Here is a 17,468-nt window from a genome sequence, read left to right as displayed (position 1 = left end):
TAACAGATTTTACACAAAGTGTCTCAGGCATCTCCAGCGCCGTGTCACGACATCGACGGCTCTCCCCTGGCGGCCTCCGGGTCCAGCGAGGTGCTGGTGTCCTCCTCAGCACCCACGTCACAGTAGACGCCCGTCTCCTCCAAGCTCCCCTCCGGATCGTGGAGGAGCAAGCCGTAGTCGTCGCCGTCCACGGCCTTGCCGTCTTCCGTCCGCTCCGGATGGAACTCGTCGTGCAAGGCGAACTCGGCGATGTAGCTGGCCTGGGAGGCGATCCGGCCGGCTTGCTCCTGCAAGAGCTGCTCCGAACCGGCCCGCTGGCCCATCAACGCGTCCAGCTGCAGGTCCGGATGCCAGGACAGCGCGAACCGGAGCGCCATCTCAGCACCGGCACGAGCGGCGGAGACGCGCCACTCGCCAAGCCGGTCCGGCCCCATCTCCAACCAACGCGCCAGGAGCGAGAAGCTGCTCGGTTGGACGGAGTCCGGCCATAGGGCCGTCGTCATTGCGGTGCCGGCCTGGGACAGCCGCCCCAACTGCATTCCCAGGACCTGCAGGCGGGCCTCAGCGGCGGCAATGATCTCCGGGAAGGTCCAGGCCACCCGCGGATCCGTCCCGGACTCAACGACGTCGGTCGGGTCGCGCTGATAGCGGACGGCTTCCTCCGCCAGCCGCTGCTTCTCTGGAAAGGCCCCTGCCACAAAGGAAGAAGCGAGTTAGAAGAAGAACAACAAGGAAGAAAAGCCGAATCCCGACCCGGCAAATGACAAGAAAAAACACTTACTGGAGAAGGACTCTTCCAGGTGCTGCGCCTCAAGCAATGTACCACGCCGCTCCCGCTCGATGGCGCGGTCGCGCTCCTCGAGCGCCTTCTCCAGATCGGCCGCCTTGGCAAGGGCCGCCTTCAGCTCAGCGTCCTTGTCTTCGGCCGCCTTCTCGGCCGCCTCACAGCGACGGGCCTCGTCCTGACGGGCCCCCTCAGCCGTGGTGACCTGCCCCCGCAGGCGATCCACCTCGGCCTGGAGCCGGCCCTTGTCGTCGGCCAGCTGGCCGCGCTGCTGGTCCGCCTCCACCAGGGCCTGCTGCGCCTCTGCCACCTTGGCGGCTTCCGCCTTAAGGAGCTCCACCTCGGCCTTGAGGCGGCTCTTGTGACCCGCCAGCTGCTCATGCAGCCGGTTGGCCTCGTCGAGAGACCGCCGAGCCGCGGCCGCCTCTGCCCTCGCCTGCGCCACCTCGACGCCAAGACGGCCGGTGTCGGCAACGAGCCGGTCGTAGTAATGACCGGCCCGGAGCAGATGAGTCCGCCAGGACAGCACCTCGGCTGCGAAAAAGAAGGACTCAACAGAAGAAAAAAGCCAGACTTAAGATTTGGCCCAACTGTTACACAGTTGGCCAGAATCTCGGGGGCTACACCCGGTGGGTGCGCTAGCGCACCCCCACTAGAAAAGAGCACAAGAATACCTGCGGCAACGCGGAGCTCCTCCTCCTTGGCGGCAAGCTGCTCCATGAGCTCCCGATGCTTGCCCAAGAGACGATTGTAGGCGGCGACCCGGAAGGCGTCGAGATGCTGAAGAAAGCAGAAATCAGAACAAGGCCAACACTCTAAAGATTCGACCCAACTACTACGTAGTTGGCCCGAACCTCGGGGGCTACACCCAGTGGGTGCGCTGGCGCACCCCCACAAAGAAGAAATTACAAGAAGACTTGCCAGAACGGCGCGCTCCAGGTCGCGCGTCCGCTCCACCTCGGCCTGGGCGAAGCCCTCGAGCCGTTCCGTCCGGCCTCGCAGGCGGCGACTAACGGCGTCCAGCACCGCCTCCTCCTGGGTCTAAGGCCAGAAGACAATGACGCCCCCGCTCCGCGCCCTCCCTGCCGGGGCACCAAGGCGTACTCCCCGCTGGCCGCTCGCGACGCGACCAGCACCTCCTCCACGCCCCTCCCAGCGCCGACGACGACCCGGACGCCGGGACGCCCTGCGTCGCCGTCTCCGGCCCAGCTGCCGGGGTGGCCTCCGGCACCGCCGCCCGCGGTGCCTCCTCCAAAACCGGCGGCGCCTCCGACACCGCCGCCCGCAGCGTCTCTTCCAAAGCGACGCCGCCTCCACCACCATCAGTCCCCGCTCACTCGACCACGTCGGCCCGCGGCGGGGTGTCATCCTCCACCTCCACGACCTCCCGGTCGGGGATCACCACCTCAGCCCAGCCTCCACGGCCGCGCTCCCTCACCGACGACGGCTCGAAGACCGTCGCCGCCACCACCGTGCCCTCCGGCATCTCGCGCCAGGCCGGCTCCGCGCCGGCTTGCGCCCATGCCGCCGCCGCGTCGGTCCAAGCACGGACTGACGCCGCCTTCCAGCTCCGCCTCGGCCCGGTTCCTGTCCCGCCAGGCCAAGGCTTCGGCGTCGTTCGGATCCAGGCCGAGGTCCGAGTCAGCCCGTCCCTCCACCTTGGCCTGGTCGGCAAGGTCGGACCGGCTCCTGCGGAACGCGGCCCCTTCGGCGGTCGCGGCTTCCACCGCCGCCCTCGCCAGCACGATTGGCGACCTGGAGAAGAAGACAGAATGAGCAGAAAAGAAACAAGACTAGCTCAAGAAAAAAAATCTGAGCGCAAACAAGAGATGAAGCTTACCCCGCCAAGACCGGGACCGGGGTTGGCCTCCCGTGCCCGCCGCCGCGCTTCCTCTTGGCCGGCCTCCCGGCCCCGGCCGGGTCCGCCGTGCGCTTCGGGGCCCGGGGTCGCGGCGCGGCGCTGTCTTTCCCATGCGGGCGGCTCGGCGCCGCCCCGTGCGAGGACCCGGCTCCGCTCGCGTCGCCGCCTCCCCCGCCCAACGCCACTACACCGACAACTGGCGTCAGCACCGACCGTTCCATGCCGCGGTCAGCAATTCAAGACACATGAAGAAAAACACGAGACTTACCCGCGCGATGCCCAGCGCCGGCGTCGGACTCGGCCTCCTCCTCCCCGCCATGAGCCGCGGGCTCCTCTGGCGCCACCGGCTCCACCTGCGACGGGGCCCGGGCGTAAGGATGCCGAATTGCGTTCAGAAGTACCCCCCGCGTCGCGTCAGGACGGATGAGAAGGTGTGCGGCAGCAAAGTAAGAAGACCAGACACTCACCTGTGGCGCCGGGCTCGACTGGCTGTACGGCGCCTTGCCGAACCGCCAGTCCTCCCCAAGGTTGGCCTTGGAGATGTCATTCACGCCGCGCGCGACCTGCTCCGCGAACAGCCGCGTCGACCCCATGCGGTTGGGGTCTTGAAGGCCGACCATTTCGCCGATGAGGCAGGAGCGCCCCTGAAGCGGAAGGACCCGGCGCATGATGAACGCGGCGAGGAGGTCGGTGCCGGTGAGCCCCTCCTGCGTCCTCATCACCGTCACCCGCTCGCAGAGATTAACGATCTCCTGCGACGGGCGCCTGGGCGAGTAGCCCCAGTTCGTCTTCGCCCGCGGCGGTGCGATGGCGAAGGCCGGAAGGTTGATGCGATCCACACCAAGGTTGCGGACGTAGAAGAAGGAGTTCTGCCACTTCTTGGCAGAATCCTCCAGCGGGATCTTGGGGAAATCCGCCCCCGACCGCTTCGAGATGACGTCGGCGCCGCAATCGGCGAACTCCCCGGCCGACGGGCCCTGCTGCTTCAAGGAGAAGAAGCGCGCCCAGAGGTCGATCGTAGGTTCGACCCCCAGGTACCCCTCGCAGAGGGTGACGAAGCCGGAGAGCTGGACGATGGCGCCGGCGCCAAGATGATGCGGCTGGAGCCCGGAGAACTCCAGGAACGCGCGGAAGAAGGTGCTCGCCGGCAGCCCGAACCCGCGCTCGAAGTGCGTGAGGAAGACCACACGCTCCTGCCCCTCGGGCCGACGCCTCTGCTCGCCGCGCGGCAGGCGGACGCCGACGTTCGTCTCCCGTGGCAGGCGTCGCGTCGCCCGGAGTTGGGTGATGTCCTCGGAGGTGACATTCGAACCCATCCAGGAGCCCGATGGCAGCGACATGGTCAAAGGAAGAAGAAGGAAGATGGACGGCGAAGGAGTTCTGCTCGGAGCAGCGGGCGCCGCAGTGCGTCAATTGCAAAGAGCGGAGCGAGAGCAAAGGGACAGGAGGGCGCGAGCGAGAATAATATCCGCCGCCCCTGCCCCCCGATTTATAACCCTCGGTTTGAACGTGGGGAAGTGGGATCGTCTGCATACGCCCGTTCCACTACCCCGCAATAAGTGCGCACGTACGCGCGCAGTAACTGCCCGGGGAAGAGCAACCGGCCCCGGACGCCGCAATAAATCCGCGCGCTTGGGCCGAGGGCGCGCGGCAGTGGGCCCCAGCCCGTCGCCCGGTCCCGTCACGCGCGTGGCCTGTCAGGCCCCTCCGACTTCCGGGCACCACGTGGCGCCCGCGCAGAGCCCGAGGGATTGCCCCAAGATTCGGCGGACTTCTCGGTCCCCGCCACGGCCGGGATGCCACGATCCGGTTTTCGAGAAAACCGGCACACAGTGGGTGTTGCCGGACCCGGCACTCGCAGAATCCACCTTGCTTAAGGAGGAAACTGCGAAGGCCCACTCATCCGAAGACGGCGGACCTTCACAGCTTCGGGGACTACTGTCGGGGGGATGGACCCCGGGCAGGCAACGGAACCCGGATCCTCTTCAAAAAACAACGGGGCTGGCACCGCCCCTCAATACCGGCACGCGTTTGGTCGGGTCGCTCGACCCGGCCAAGCCCCACAAGCCGGCCAGACTAGCCGACTCGGCAAGACACGTCGACTCGGCCTCAACAACTAGCGCAAGACAGCCGAACCCGGCACGGCCAAAGCCTCCTCACCAAGCCAGCGCCACCCATGGCGTGCTACGCAATCCAGCCGCGGGTCAACTCCCGTCCCATCCAGGCCGTATGATGGGGACGAGACTTCAATCAACGATGACCGATGCAACAGTGCCCCGCCCATGCCTCTGGTCAGCAGGAACGTGGCAACAATGCCCTTCACCTACCCGCTGACCAGGGCCGGCGTAGCTACAGTGCCCCCGCCCTCACCGCTGATGACAGCAAGCGGTAACCTGACGGAAAGCACTGCACGCGACTCGACTCGGCCACGCCCTGACGATCGACAAGACGGCGCACAGTTTCCCTAGGCATGCGGGGCCCGCACCTAGGGGAACCCGGCGAACCACAAGCCCTCAGCGGGACCCAGCCCGGGTCCCCGGACACCGACAATACTGACCTACCGACTTGTAACATTACCATTATACCCCCGGGGGGTTGGACTATAAAACCCCCGGGAGCCCACGATCATTCGGGGGGCGAGCGAGAGGACTAGCCACGAAACAGCAACACCGGAGAGAAGGAGCAGCCCAAGCCTTAGCCAGCTTCCTTCCTCCTCCATACAGCTCAAGGAGCAACATTGTATTATCGATCATCCAACTACACTCGGCAGGACTAGGGGTATTATCTCTCCGGAGAGCCCCGAACCTGGGTATGTCCGACGTCCCGCGCCCGCTCATGCCAACCTCGCCTCTGGAGTCCAGCAGCGCCCTCGAGCCTCCTCCTCTCTTTAGCCATCCCTTGGCATCTGCCGTGCGCCCACCACGACAATTACTCAACCGCAAGAATTACAATCACGACCAACAATGTCCAGGACATGTTTGTACATATGTGTACGTGTGTGTACCCTTATCATATTCCCACTTGGGGCACATTGTACATTTTACACTCTTCAAGACTAAAACGCGGGCACGCCGACTCAAGTCCAGGGTGAAAGAGAAGCAGTTTATGCGGTGTGCCTGTTGACACTTATCTCACCGACAATCAAACTAGCTTTGTTGATACCCTAGAATATAACTAGAACTAACAAACTAATGGCTAAATTTGCTAGTATCCTGCTATGCCAACTAAGGCAAATGATACAGAGTAGAGTGCAACTGAAATGGCAATCCCTGCGACAAAATTGTACGAGAGGTGCTTGTTATCACGAGGTACAAATGCTATCTTCAAAGTATTAGTCAGTTCGAAGAGCCTATGGGAAACCTGCAGAAACACATGCTGGCATAAGCAAGTCGCTTTATGGACTAAATTCAATGTCATACATGGGGAAGGTGTACATACCGCAACATATAGTGCAGTAGTCAGCATGAAGTTAAGTAGTGGGTAATCTGGGATTATCGTCAATAGCCACTTGGGTTGCCCATTGGGTACCTTTGATCTTCGAGAGTCATCAAAGCAAACAAAATAAGTTTCAGTCATTTAAAATCTGAAGGCAATTATCCAGTGGCACAAATGGCAGAACCTATAAAGTACGGAAACTGGATATGGTACCTGAGCCAGATATGGAACTGTGATATATATGTTTCTAGTGTAATCTTTCCAAGCCAGCTAGAACAAACAAATCAACATGTGTTAGTCGCATATTCATAGATCATTAGCATTACATTTAGTCATATAAAGATACAATTTGCTCTGTTAACACAAAACTTACGCAAATAGCGTTAGGGAGCACGCCCGGAATTCTTGAGTGAAGTTGCGCAGGCAGATGTAAACACTTTTGAATGCAACACACATGGATCAATCAGATTTAACAGTATACAGATGGATTTATACTCGACACAAACAGGAAAAATACATACGTTATGGGAATCCAGGATGTGTAGGGATGGTATTTGTTGTAGGTAATCTTGTCCAGCTTATAGATGTACTCATACCACAAGTACCCAGCCTGTGTTCACCAGAAAGCCAGCAGATCGTATCAAAATATATCTATGACGGACAATTTGCTGTAGATGTTTGATAATTACCGTTAAAGAAACTGTAACTATAGAGGCCTTAATATAGAGTTTCGTTCTTGTTTCAGCTTCTTCAAGCTTTTCCATCCACTTCTCAACCTATGACATGGAGATGTCAAACACATTTCACCCGCTCTTTTGATAATTCTGACGAAATTGAAACTATCTTTGGATCTAAAAAAACATATCAGTTATGCCAGCATACTGCATAAAACAAGTTATACGGAACATACCGTTGGATGGTAATAGGCATATATCATCCCCACAATCCATATGTAGCGATCCAGTCCAGATCGGAAGTGCCACTCATGCAACCTGGGGAGATCTGGTTTAGAAGGATCATCATAACCTGCACACAAGACAAGTAACATTGTTAAGTCTCATTGAAGAAAAAAATGCATAGACTAGCAAACTCACTAACTGTTACCAAAGGAAAACTGACCTAGAAGAAAAGTGAATGGGCTCCAGACTATCTCAAAGACACCTGGGATTTCCCATACCAAGATAACTACCAAGAAGCACCCAACAAATTTTATCGCAATCACTGATCTAATCTCATTGTACTTGTTTAGAATTCCAAGAGCACCATACACCATGAGGGTGAAAAGAGTGTGCATAGGGCAAATATAATATAGTGTGTAATCATTATTTAGGACAATACAACAGAATGCCACAAAGAAATTGAGGCGCCACATCATCTGTTGAAGGTGCAACCATGTTAGTAAAGTTCTGCGGATAAAAAGAAAGAACAATTGGACTAATTAAGAATGGACCTGAGCAAATCGTCCCAGACTGAAATCCTTCCGCACATAATAATAGGAGAAGTTACCAAATCCAGTCATCCAGACATATGCAGCAATGAACACACGAATCGCATTGTAGATCTCTTTAGCATTGAAGTAGTGGTACATCAAGAATAGCACCTGGAAAGAAACAAAGCAATGCTGAGAAGTGGTGCTCTGCTAGCAGAGAGATCAAAACCTTGCTGGTTGCAAATGGATGCCCTTGGTTAATCAGCTTATTTACAACTAACAGGTTATAAATGAAGGTGAAGGAGGTAAGCATTAAGCAAGTAAGCACTTCAGGATGACAGTTACAACTGAATAGTCAAACATTCTCGTTAGAAAAATCTGATGCATTAATATTCATGCATGATCGGCGGGTAGTAGAATAAAAGCCAGACAAAATGCTATAAGAAAGATGAACTATGAAAATACCTGCATCCAACCCTTCCATTCTTCCGTCTGATGCCTATTCAAATATAGTATAGATTTTCCAGTGAATGTGGACTTATCTTGGTGGACCTTGAAGGAAGTAATAGCTGCTACGATGATAAGAAGAAAATAGAGGAAAAGGAAGAGATCTCGGCTGTAATTCTGTAGATACACACAAAAAGAAGTTATCCAATTGAAAATAGCATATTGCGCACACACACCTTCTATGCAGCTTCTAGTATTTTGCATTAACTTGAATAAGTGAGAAAAGATGACATGTTCTAAGAATCTGATTTTTACCAGTATGTTACATAGGGACATCAAAATTTAGCATAAGATTCTACAGAAAAACAACATACTAAAGCATCAGCAGACCTAGAATCTGAAAGCTATTTACAATAGATAATAATGCCATATAACTATACATTCAGATGGTGTTTAAATGTGGGCATACATTTCTAGCAAGTATCAGCATAATAGTACCTTTTCAGACTCTCCGAATATATTTGTGCGGTCGCATATGTAAAAGTAAAGTAGATGGCCTCCAAGCTCGGATCTGATAGACCAATGGCAAGCGGTCAGCAGAATAATGCAACCAGACAAGTATCAACGAATACAGAATGCAAGTAGATTACATTGCCCTCAGTGTCACTCGATGCTCCAGAAGAAGTATCTGGTCCATACAGAAAAGTCTGTGGAACCAACTAAGTCAGTGCATTTGAATCTTGACATTTTAAACAATCATTTATTATTGCCATCGAGAATTATAGTTCACAAGCAACCTGAGCATCTGTGATGTGAAAGAAGCATAAACTGGCTTTGCACCAGCTACTTGACCACCCTCCTCCAGTAACATTGTTTGATCCTCTCCTTTGTTTGAGCTGCTATCCATGTCTGATAAATTGATGTCCGAGTGTCTACTGACAAAGAGAAGGAAACATTACTTAAGAGTCCTTCTAGAAAGTAGTGTTTCATTAAAAGCAACATATAATGGTGCCAATACTCATTTCAAGATGGAAGAACAAAATAGATCAACCCCAGAAAAAGTAAGATATATTGAGCTATGGACCTATGGTACTTGCAGCATAGGCAGAGATTTCTGTTCAGAGACGACATTCAAAGGGGAGATACAACTTAGCAGCATTCCCATGATCAAAATAGAATTTACTCACGTTTTAAGTGAAGCAGCATTCTTCCCATGAAAGAGAACCTCAGCATACACCCAGGCCGCAAGAACCCAAAGAAATCCCAGAAAAGCAGAAAGCTGGGATAAAGTACAAAGCAAGTTCTGTCAGTTCCAATGATCAATGTCCCAGAAATAAATAAATTATAGTATCTGTAATAAACAAATTAACTTCATGGGGGGATAATAGCATCACTATGCATACTTAGTTAGGGGAAGTTACAAAAAGCCTTCTAGACGCGCTGTTTAAACTTCAGCCCTTGTACTATTGCAATCCACAATACTCTGCAGTTTTGCATACTAATTAATTGGCCCGCTGAACCTCATACCGGTTACTAAACTCAAGGATCGATCATGTATAGTATAACAAGCACATCAACATTGAATTCAATAGGGTGAATGGCCAAACCTATAAAGTGGGTTAGCACACACTCACTGAATCACTAGTATGAGCATATATTCCCCAAGAATACAACAGAGAAATCCGGTGATCTTAATGGCTATCTTAACATCTGATGTCTCCAGATCTACAGCCCTCATTCATCAATGTGTTCGTACGGCTAAAAAGAATTCCACCCCAGATTAGATACTACCATTCCAAAACACACATCAGTAATCTGTCCATAGATCCCCACCACACACACACACACACACACACAAAGAAATTAGCCACGGTTCTCAATCCTGAATGAGGTTAACTGGTTCCCCTCCAATCAGAATAGCACCAAATCCTAACCAACGAGCAATACTTGCACATTGACAACAATAACCAACCAAGTGCGAGCGCAACAGAGCCAGCAACCATTTCACTGACCAATCTAGGAATCCCTCAAATAAGAAAAGGCACACCGAATCCCGTGAGGAAACTTCACAACCATGCCATCTCCAGCGCTTCCTTTCAACCACCTAAAACAGAAAGCGCGCCCCGCAGTTCTGCACTTGCTTGCCCGCTCACCCGCCCCCCTAAAATCCCCGCCGCTACCACTTCAGCCCCGCGCCAATCGCCTACAAGCTCCAGGAAGCACCCAAGGAATCCGCATGGAGCAGCAATGCCGCGCCGACGCCCGATCGAGGCGCGATTTAGGGCTCACCTGGCCGGGCGTGAAGGAGGTCGAGGCCGCCATGGCGAGCCCACCCGCGGACGCGAGCGCCTCCGCCATTTCTACAGCATCCGCCAAGCTCTGGCGCTGGGATCCAAACCCGAATCGGAGGAGGGGCGAAAGTTAGGTAACCGAGAGAAAATAAGCGCGGGTTTGTGTGAGAGCAAAAGGGCCTCTCCGGATTACGACGGACGGCGAGTCGCGCAGACACTGCATGTGGGGCCACCAGCGATGGACAACGCGGCCCACAGTCGGTGCGATTTGCAAGTGACGGTCTACCTAAAAGAGTTAGGTTAGATTTAGCCATTTAGGTTGGAAAGATTCGTCTTTCTTTTCAGCTACTGGAAAATTAACTTCCAAGGTACATAGGATAAGGCGTATAAATTTTATTTGCAAGGTGAAAGGAGTTCTATTCCAAATTAAGAGAGTTACAGTCAAAAGCCAGAAGATCCTCATGGCGGTGCCGTGGTACACTCGATACGACTATAATTTGCCAGACGATCGGCAACTCTATTCTGATCCCTAGTCAATTTATGGAGAATAAACTTGAAAAGTCCATTCTGCACCCGAGCTCATATGCTCCCGCATAAACAGTAAAATCGAAAAAAAATCGAAAAAAAATTGAGAGAAACATTGACAAAAGTTCTAAGTGCCTGTAAAAATTCATCATGAAATCACATCCCTGTAAGGCGTGGCAAAAAAAACAAATTCAGTGCTTCAAAATCCGTTTGAAAGTAGCTTTTTCAGAGTACTGTTTTTGTTTTTTTGCCACGCCTTCTAGGAATGTGATTTCATGACGAATTTTTGCAAGCACTTAGAACTTTTGTCAATGTTTCTCTCAAAAAAAATTGGAATTTTTTTTTTAAAAAAATATTTTTTTCGATTTTACTGTGAGCTCGGGTGCAGATTAGCCGCGTCCGAATAAATTCTCTGTCACACATCAACTCCTTAATTTCAGCCACGAGATGACCATATGCCGAACGAACTAGTCCATCCCCTGATAGACAGATAAAGCCTAACTTGAGTCAAATTGAACAATGACTAGAAGACTGGAATGTTGTATAGTGAAAGTGCAATCATGCCCTTACATCATATTTTGGTGTTGATGACAATATACATGTAGGGAACTAACTATGTTTATCAAGTAAATCTCAGGTGTTAGCCCTCGGTTGACACATGTGTGTGTGGACCATGGACGTACGAGATTGATATGACTCAAGGAAGAAGAAACATTACATCAATGATTCTTTTATTGGTTTATTCTTGAGTATAGGGATCCCACACTATTAAGAGGAGATCGATAGGGTTAGCAGAAGACTTGCTCAAGTCATTTCGTATTCCTCTCAGTTTTCCTACCTTCTACATCTCCTAAAAATGCCCAAGTCTTTTGGATCACTGGTAGGATCAACAATCATCACATACACTCACTCTCTCTTCTTCATGTGTTTGTAGCCTGGAGGTTGCCGGATGTCCGGGGCCCTTGCCGGAAATCCGGCCTCTATCACAAAATGAGATCAACTACTGATTCCTGCTTGCCGGATGTCCGGCCCCTTCGTCGGATGTTCGGGCAGCCATGTGTTGTCGGATGTCCGTGTGCTCCCCAGAAATCCGACCCCTTAGTCCAGAAGCTTTGCTACCTGACGGTCTGCACAGGCTGGATGTCCGGCCCATTGCCGCATGTCCGGGGCCTCACTAGTATGCCGGACCTCATCCTCGAACGCTTGTTCATACGAAAGCGCATGATCATGTCGAGCCTCAAAATATCAAATTTGGATCATTTTCAAAGGACATTAATGAGGCAACGGGAACAACGCCCTGGGAGGACAGACTACGCCTAATGGACATTTATCTCGCTCAGGGAAAATTTGAGGATAATCAATCACATTCATTTCTATTGCTGGGCTCCTTTAAATGCCCTCTCTGGCTTAAATACCCGTCTTTGCCGCAAAGCTTTTTATCCCCTACTTTCAAATATGCTCCTCCACATACAAAATGGCCTCCTATATTATCAGCCCATCATAAAGCTGATCTGGCCCAAGCTGATTATTCAGAAAAGGAGATTTCTACGCTAGCGGATCATCGGGCCACTTTGTGCGCTCGCTGCCTACAATGGGGTCACAATCGATCATCCTGCATGGCCAGGGTGATTTGTATTCATTGCTCAACCCCGGATCATAAGGTCATACATTGCCCATTGCTATCATCTTGGCGCCCAATTTCGGGTCCAAAATCTGGCAATCATACCACGCAACATGCCAACTCGATCAATCACACTGATTTTTGGCCCTACTTGCCAGAAATCTCAACCTCGGTCAATCTCTCGTTCCAACACGAGGTGCAATTTCTGTGGGGCCTACAACCACGTGGCTAGTACCTGCTATTCTAAACGCTGGCATGAGAAATGGAAATGGATCCCTACGAAAAACAATCTTTCCAAAACTACCCCGGACGGTCGCCATTCCGCCTCGAGTTTCCAAACGCCACCGCCCAATGCCATTATAGCCCTCCTGCCACCACCTTCACTCCACACTTCACATCCATCGCCCTCGATGACTCCACCCCCGCTCCACCTCGCCTCCATGGCCAACTACCCACTTAACCTGGTGCCTTTCCTTCCGCCGGGCTTCGCCGTCGAGCCGGGACCTGCAGATCGCCTGGTGCGCAGTGGGATGGTGGTTGGACCGATCCCGCCTCTGAATCACGACTTCTTGTCGATTGCTGAAGCCAGTGCCTATGTTCCTCTCCACCGCCGTGCCGCCATCCGCGACGCTGTGCAAGGTTTGCTTCACGAGGCCCACCTCTTTACCACTGAAGAAAGTGATCATCCATTTGGTATTGGGATCTTTGGTTTTGTGGATTCTTTCCTTCGTGACTCCGCGGTTGTAACACCCTTAGAGCTTGAGGATGAAGATTTGCTCATAACTTTTGTCCCCCACAATGAAGCTCTCAATAGGCGCACTACTACCTTTGGTCCTGCTGTCTGGCTCATGTTTTTTGGATTCCCCTATGACTACCAAACTGATTATTACATCACCAAAGCTCTGGGGGGATATGGGTCTCTGATCTCTTGGTACAACCCTAGGCAGGATAGGAGATTTATGCTCGTGAAAGCTCAAGTCATACATCTTAGATTGGTACCAAAGAGTTTTGTTGTGTGGCAGCTTGGAGGAGCCAGAGATTGTTGGACTGTGCAAGTGACGATTCTACGCAGCAACGACTGGAATGCTATGCTGTCGGAGGTTCCACCAGCCGGAGAAGAGCCGCCTCCCCCTGACGGCAACCCTCATCCTCAGTTTGGTCCGGATCTGACTGCAGAGCAACTCTATCAACAATAGGTGCATAATTGGCTAGTTCAAAATGGTGCTCCTCACAATGACGCCCCTGCTGCTCATGGCCATGCTCCTAACCAGAACAACATGGCGGGCTGGGGTGCCTGGCCTCCTTCCCCTCCAGTCCAGCCCCCAGTGATGCCTCCACACTTGATGAATTTCTAGTCCTGGTTGGCTGCTCAAGGCCTTGCTGTTCAAGATGGCATTGTCCCTGAAAACAACATTTCTGATAATGGTGCCGATGCGTGGAATGATTCTCTTACAGTTTCTGACGGTTCCAGCTCTGAAAACTCTGGCGGTGCTTTGATCATCATGGAGCAAGCTGAGGACTTATCTGCAAAACACAACATTCAGCCTATGCAAGATCATCTGTCTATCACTGTGGACATGCACCGCCACGGTATCCGTTTTGGTCTCTCCAATCAAGGTAACCATCTGCTGACACTTCTGCTGGCTGAGCCTATTCCACGACACCAACTCAATGTGTCGATTTACAATGCCATTCGTCCATATCTGGCCACTATGGGACCGTGGCGTCATGCTTATGGTGCTTGGTCAGAACCAGTTCACGTGGAGATTCAGGTTACAGCGGTTAATGACGTGCTGCAGTTCACTCAGATTGTTGGGCCTATAGGTTCTTCAAGCATCACTATCCAAGAGCTTGGTACCACGGATGCGGATGTTGGTCGTAGCTATGATCCATTGCTAATCACTGCTGGACCTTTTTTGGACGAAGCTGCTGTCATCTCATCACACATTGCAGGTCCTGCCATCGATCCCAAGTCTGAAGTTTCCGAATCTGCACCTGCGATCCCAAGTCTTTCTAAAGTTTCTGCTAGCATGACACCTGGCTCTGACTCGGTGGCCCCACTGCCCTTCATGGCTCCTGACCTGCAGAACAACATTGCTCCATCCTCCTCTACTGCAGAAGTTCAGATGAAAGCCGCAAGGGCAAATCTGTGGCCCCCCTCAACACTGCTCCTCTTCGTCGCAGCACCAGACACAACAAGTACGATGGCTTCCGTGTCAATATTCACTAGGATTCACGTCCTTCCAAGTCCAAGGTGAAGCCCAGGATTACTCCATCTATTGTGTCTGATGTGCACTCCTCTGCAACGCTTCAAACTGATGATCAGACGACCGAGATTCCTCCGCCCACGGCCATCTCCACTATGCAGCAAGTTGGTATCCAGCTCTTCGCGATCCCTACCGAGGAACTCACTGTGGAGGCGCTCAATGGGGCTCCTGATGGCCCGGTCTCGCCCTCCTCTTAAGCTCAAGTTTACTATTTGTTTGCTCTATGTCTCTTTTGCATAATTGGAACGTGCTCTGTTGGAACGTTCGCGGTTTAAACTCTCCTAAAAAGCTACTTGCGCTCTCTAGTGCGATTAGCTCTTCGGGCCGCTCGATTATTTGTTTGCAAGAATCTAAGATGCAAGACTTTAATGCAAGTATCCTTAAGACGATCTGTCCTCCACGTTTTGATTCATTTGCGTTTATTCCCTCAATTGGTGCTTCTGGGGGGCTTATCACGATCTGGTGTAGTACTGCGTTTACGGGCCAAATTTTCATTCAAGAACAGTTTGCGCTGGGTGTTGAATTTACTTCCACGATCTCATCTCACTCTTGGAAGCTTGTGAACATTTACGGTCCTTGTCAGGGTGATTTGCACGATAGATTTACCCAGTGGCTATTTGATATCGATATTCCAACCACCGAAGATTGGCTTCTACTTGGAGACTTCAGTTACATCAGATCTCCTGATAACAGGAACAAACCAGGCGGCAACATAAATGACATGTTTACATTCAATGACTTTATCAGAGAACAAAACCTAACTAAGCTACCAATCAAAGGGAGAAACTACACCTGGTCAAATATGCAGCAGAATCCTTTACTCGAGCAGCTTGATTGGTTCTTCACTACTCTGAACTGGACCTCTTCTTTCCCAAACACCATGGTTAACCCCCTTGGCCGCCCGGTATCTGATCATACGCCCTGCTCTGTTGTGATTCAGACCAACATTCCCAAGAGAAAAAAATTCAGGTTTGAGACATTTTGGATTGCTCACCCGGGCTTTATGGATGTGGTCTCTCGCGCTTGGAGTAAACCTCTCAAACATGGTAAGTCTGATAATGCTGCTACAAGTCTTTGTCAGAAACTTAAAAACCTGAGACACACCCTCAGTCAATGGAGTAAGAATATCTCAAGACTCAAAACAGTTATTGCCAACACTAACAAAGCACTCCTTGAGATCGACCACATTGCAGATCACCACATTCTGACAAGACAGGAAAGTAACTTCCAGTCTAATCTCAAGAAACATCTACTAAGACTCCTACAACACCAAAAAGATTATTGGAAAAAGAGATGCACTATTAGATGGATTAAATTTGGCGATGAGAACTCAAATTTTTTTCAGGCAGTGGCCACGGAAAGATATCGAAAAAACTTCATTTCCAGCTTGAAAATCAATGAGGATACTTTGGTGGATGACCATGCAGGGAAAGAGTCAATCTTGTTCGAGGATTTCAAAACATGTATGGGGACAACTAAACCACCTCAGATGAAATTCAACCTCTCTCAGATGCTACGTGAACATGTGGATTTTGACAGCCTCACCACCCCCTTCACAATGCAAGAGATTGATGTTGTAGTTAAAGAAATGCCCCCTGACCGAGCACCTGGCCCGAACGGTTTCAATGGTGCGTTTCTCAAAGCTTGCTGGCCGGTGATCAAAGACGACTTCTACCGTCAATGTGATGAGTTCCATAAGGGCAACTTCAATCTTGAAAGCCTTAACTACGGCCACATCATTCTCATTCCAAAGACCAGAGCCCCTAAAACAGTTAGTGATTATCGACCCATTACGTTGCTCAACTGCTGCCTTAAGTTGATCACGAAGCTACTAGCTAATCGACTACAAAAGATCATTCTACAAGTAGTGCACCGTAATCAATATGGTTTTCTTAAGGGGCGCACCATCAATGATTGCTTAGCCTGGGCCTTCGAGTACATCCATCAATGCCAAGCATCCAAACGAGAGATTGTTTTGCTGAAACTAGACTTCGCCAAGGCCTTTGACACTATGAAACACTCGACCATCGTTCAACTCATGAGAAGTATGGGATTTAATGACAAATGGATTGATTGGTTTAAATGCATCTCTTCTTCAGGCAGATCCTCTGTGCTTCTTAATGGCGTCCCAGGAAAACACTTCTGGTATCGTCAAGGCGATCCACTGTCCCCCTTGCTCTTTGTGCTCGCCGCTAACTTGCTTCAAACAGCCATCAATGAAGCCATGCACAACAACATTCTGCAACTTCCAATACCTTCGAATCATGACAATCAATTCCCAATGATCCAATACGCGAATGATACAATCATTGTCATGTCGGCCTGTCGAGTTCAAGTAACCTGCATGAAACAAATACTTACTGACTACGCTGACTCTGTTGGTCTGCACATTAACTTCCACAAGTCCACGCTTATCCCGCTGAACACTCCGGAAGACAAGTACAAGGATGTTGCTGCCATCTTCGGGTGTGAATGTGCCCAACTATCGTTCACATATCTTGGCCTGCCCCTAGGCACAACAAAACCTACGGTCCTTGATCTCACTCCATGGGTTTGCAAAGCCGAGAGCAGAATCACAGTAGCTATGTCGTTGATGTCGTATGCGGGCAAATTGGCACTTATGAACTCGTTGGTCACCTCGCTGGCAATATACCCAATGGGGATTCTTAAACTACCGCCCAAAATCATTGAACAATTCGACAAGATAAGAAGACACAGACTCAGGGTGAAGAAAACTGATGATGGAGAGAAAAGTAACTCCCTTACGGCCTGGGATATGGTGTGTCGGCCAAAGAATAATGGTGGCCT

The 17,468-nt window shown here is 51.3% G+C and overlaps 1 protein-coding gene across 2 annotated transcripts; it reads right to left on the bottom strand.

Moving 5' to 3' along the window:
* Positions 1-5,620: 5,620 nt before the first annotated feature.
* On the bottom strand, positions 5,621-10,499 carry LOC123097651 (protein REDUCED WALL ACETYLATION 1). Of its 2 annotated transcripts, none has more exons than XM_044519448.1 (15): positions 10,246-10,499; positions 9,144-9,235; positions 8,754-8,891; positions 8,607-8,663; positions 8,455-8,527; positions 7,975-8,133; positions 7,531-7,680; positions 7,200-7,455; positions 6,991-7,106; positions 6,770-6,856; positions 6,602-6,690; positions 6,454-6,516; positions 6,294-6,350; positions 6,084-6,180; positions 5,621-6,005 (listed from the first exon to the last, which is right to left on the bottom strand). In XM_044519448.1, exons 1-15 carry the CDS (start codon positions 10,312-10,314, stop codon positions 5,850-5,852), a joined length of 1,659 nt encoding a protein of 552 aa, XP_044375383.1. In that variant the 5' UTR covers positions 10,315-10,499; the 3' UTR covers positions 5,621-5,849. The 2 variants fall into 2 exon arrangements, with proteins under 2 accessions (XP_044375383.1, XP_044375384.1); XM_044519449.1 differs by having other exon boundaries at positions 8,754-8,888.
* Positions 10,500-17,468: the final 6,969 nt, after the last annotated feature.

The sequence above is a fragment of the Triticum aestivum genome, chromosome 4D (genome assembly GCF_018294505.1).
Source record: "Triticum aestivum cultivar Chinese Spring chromosome 4D, IWGSC CS RefSeq v2.1, whole genome shotgun sequence".
Lineage (NCBI taxonomy): Eukaryota > Viridiplantae > Streptophyta > Magnoliopsida > Poales > Poaceae > Triticum > Triticum aestivum.
This window is presented reverse-complemented; position numbering and strand designations above follow the sequence as displayed.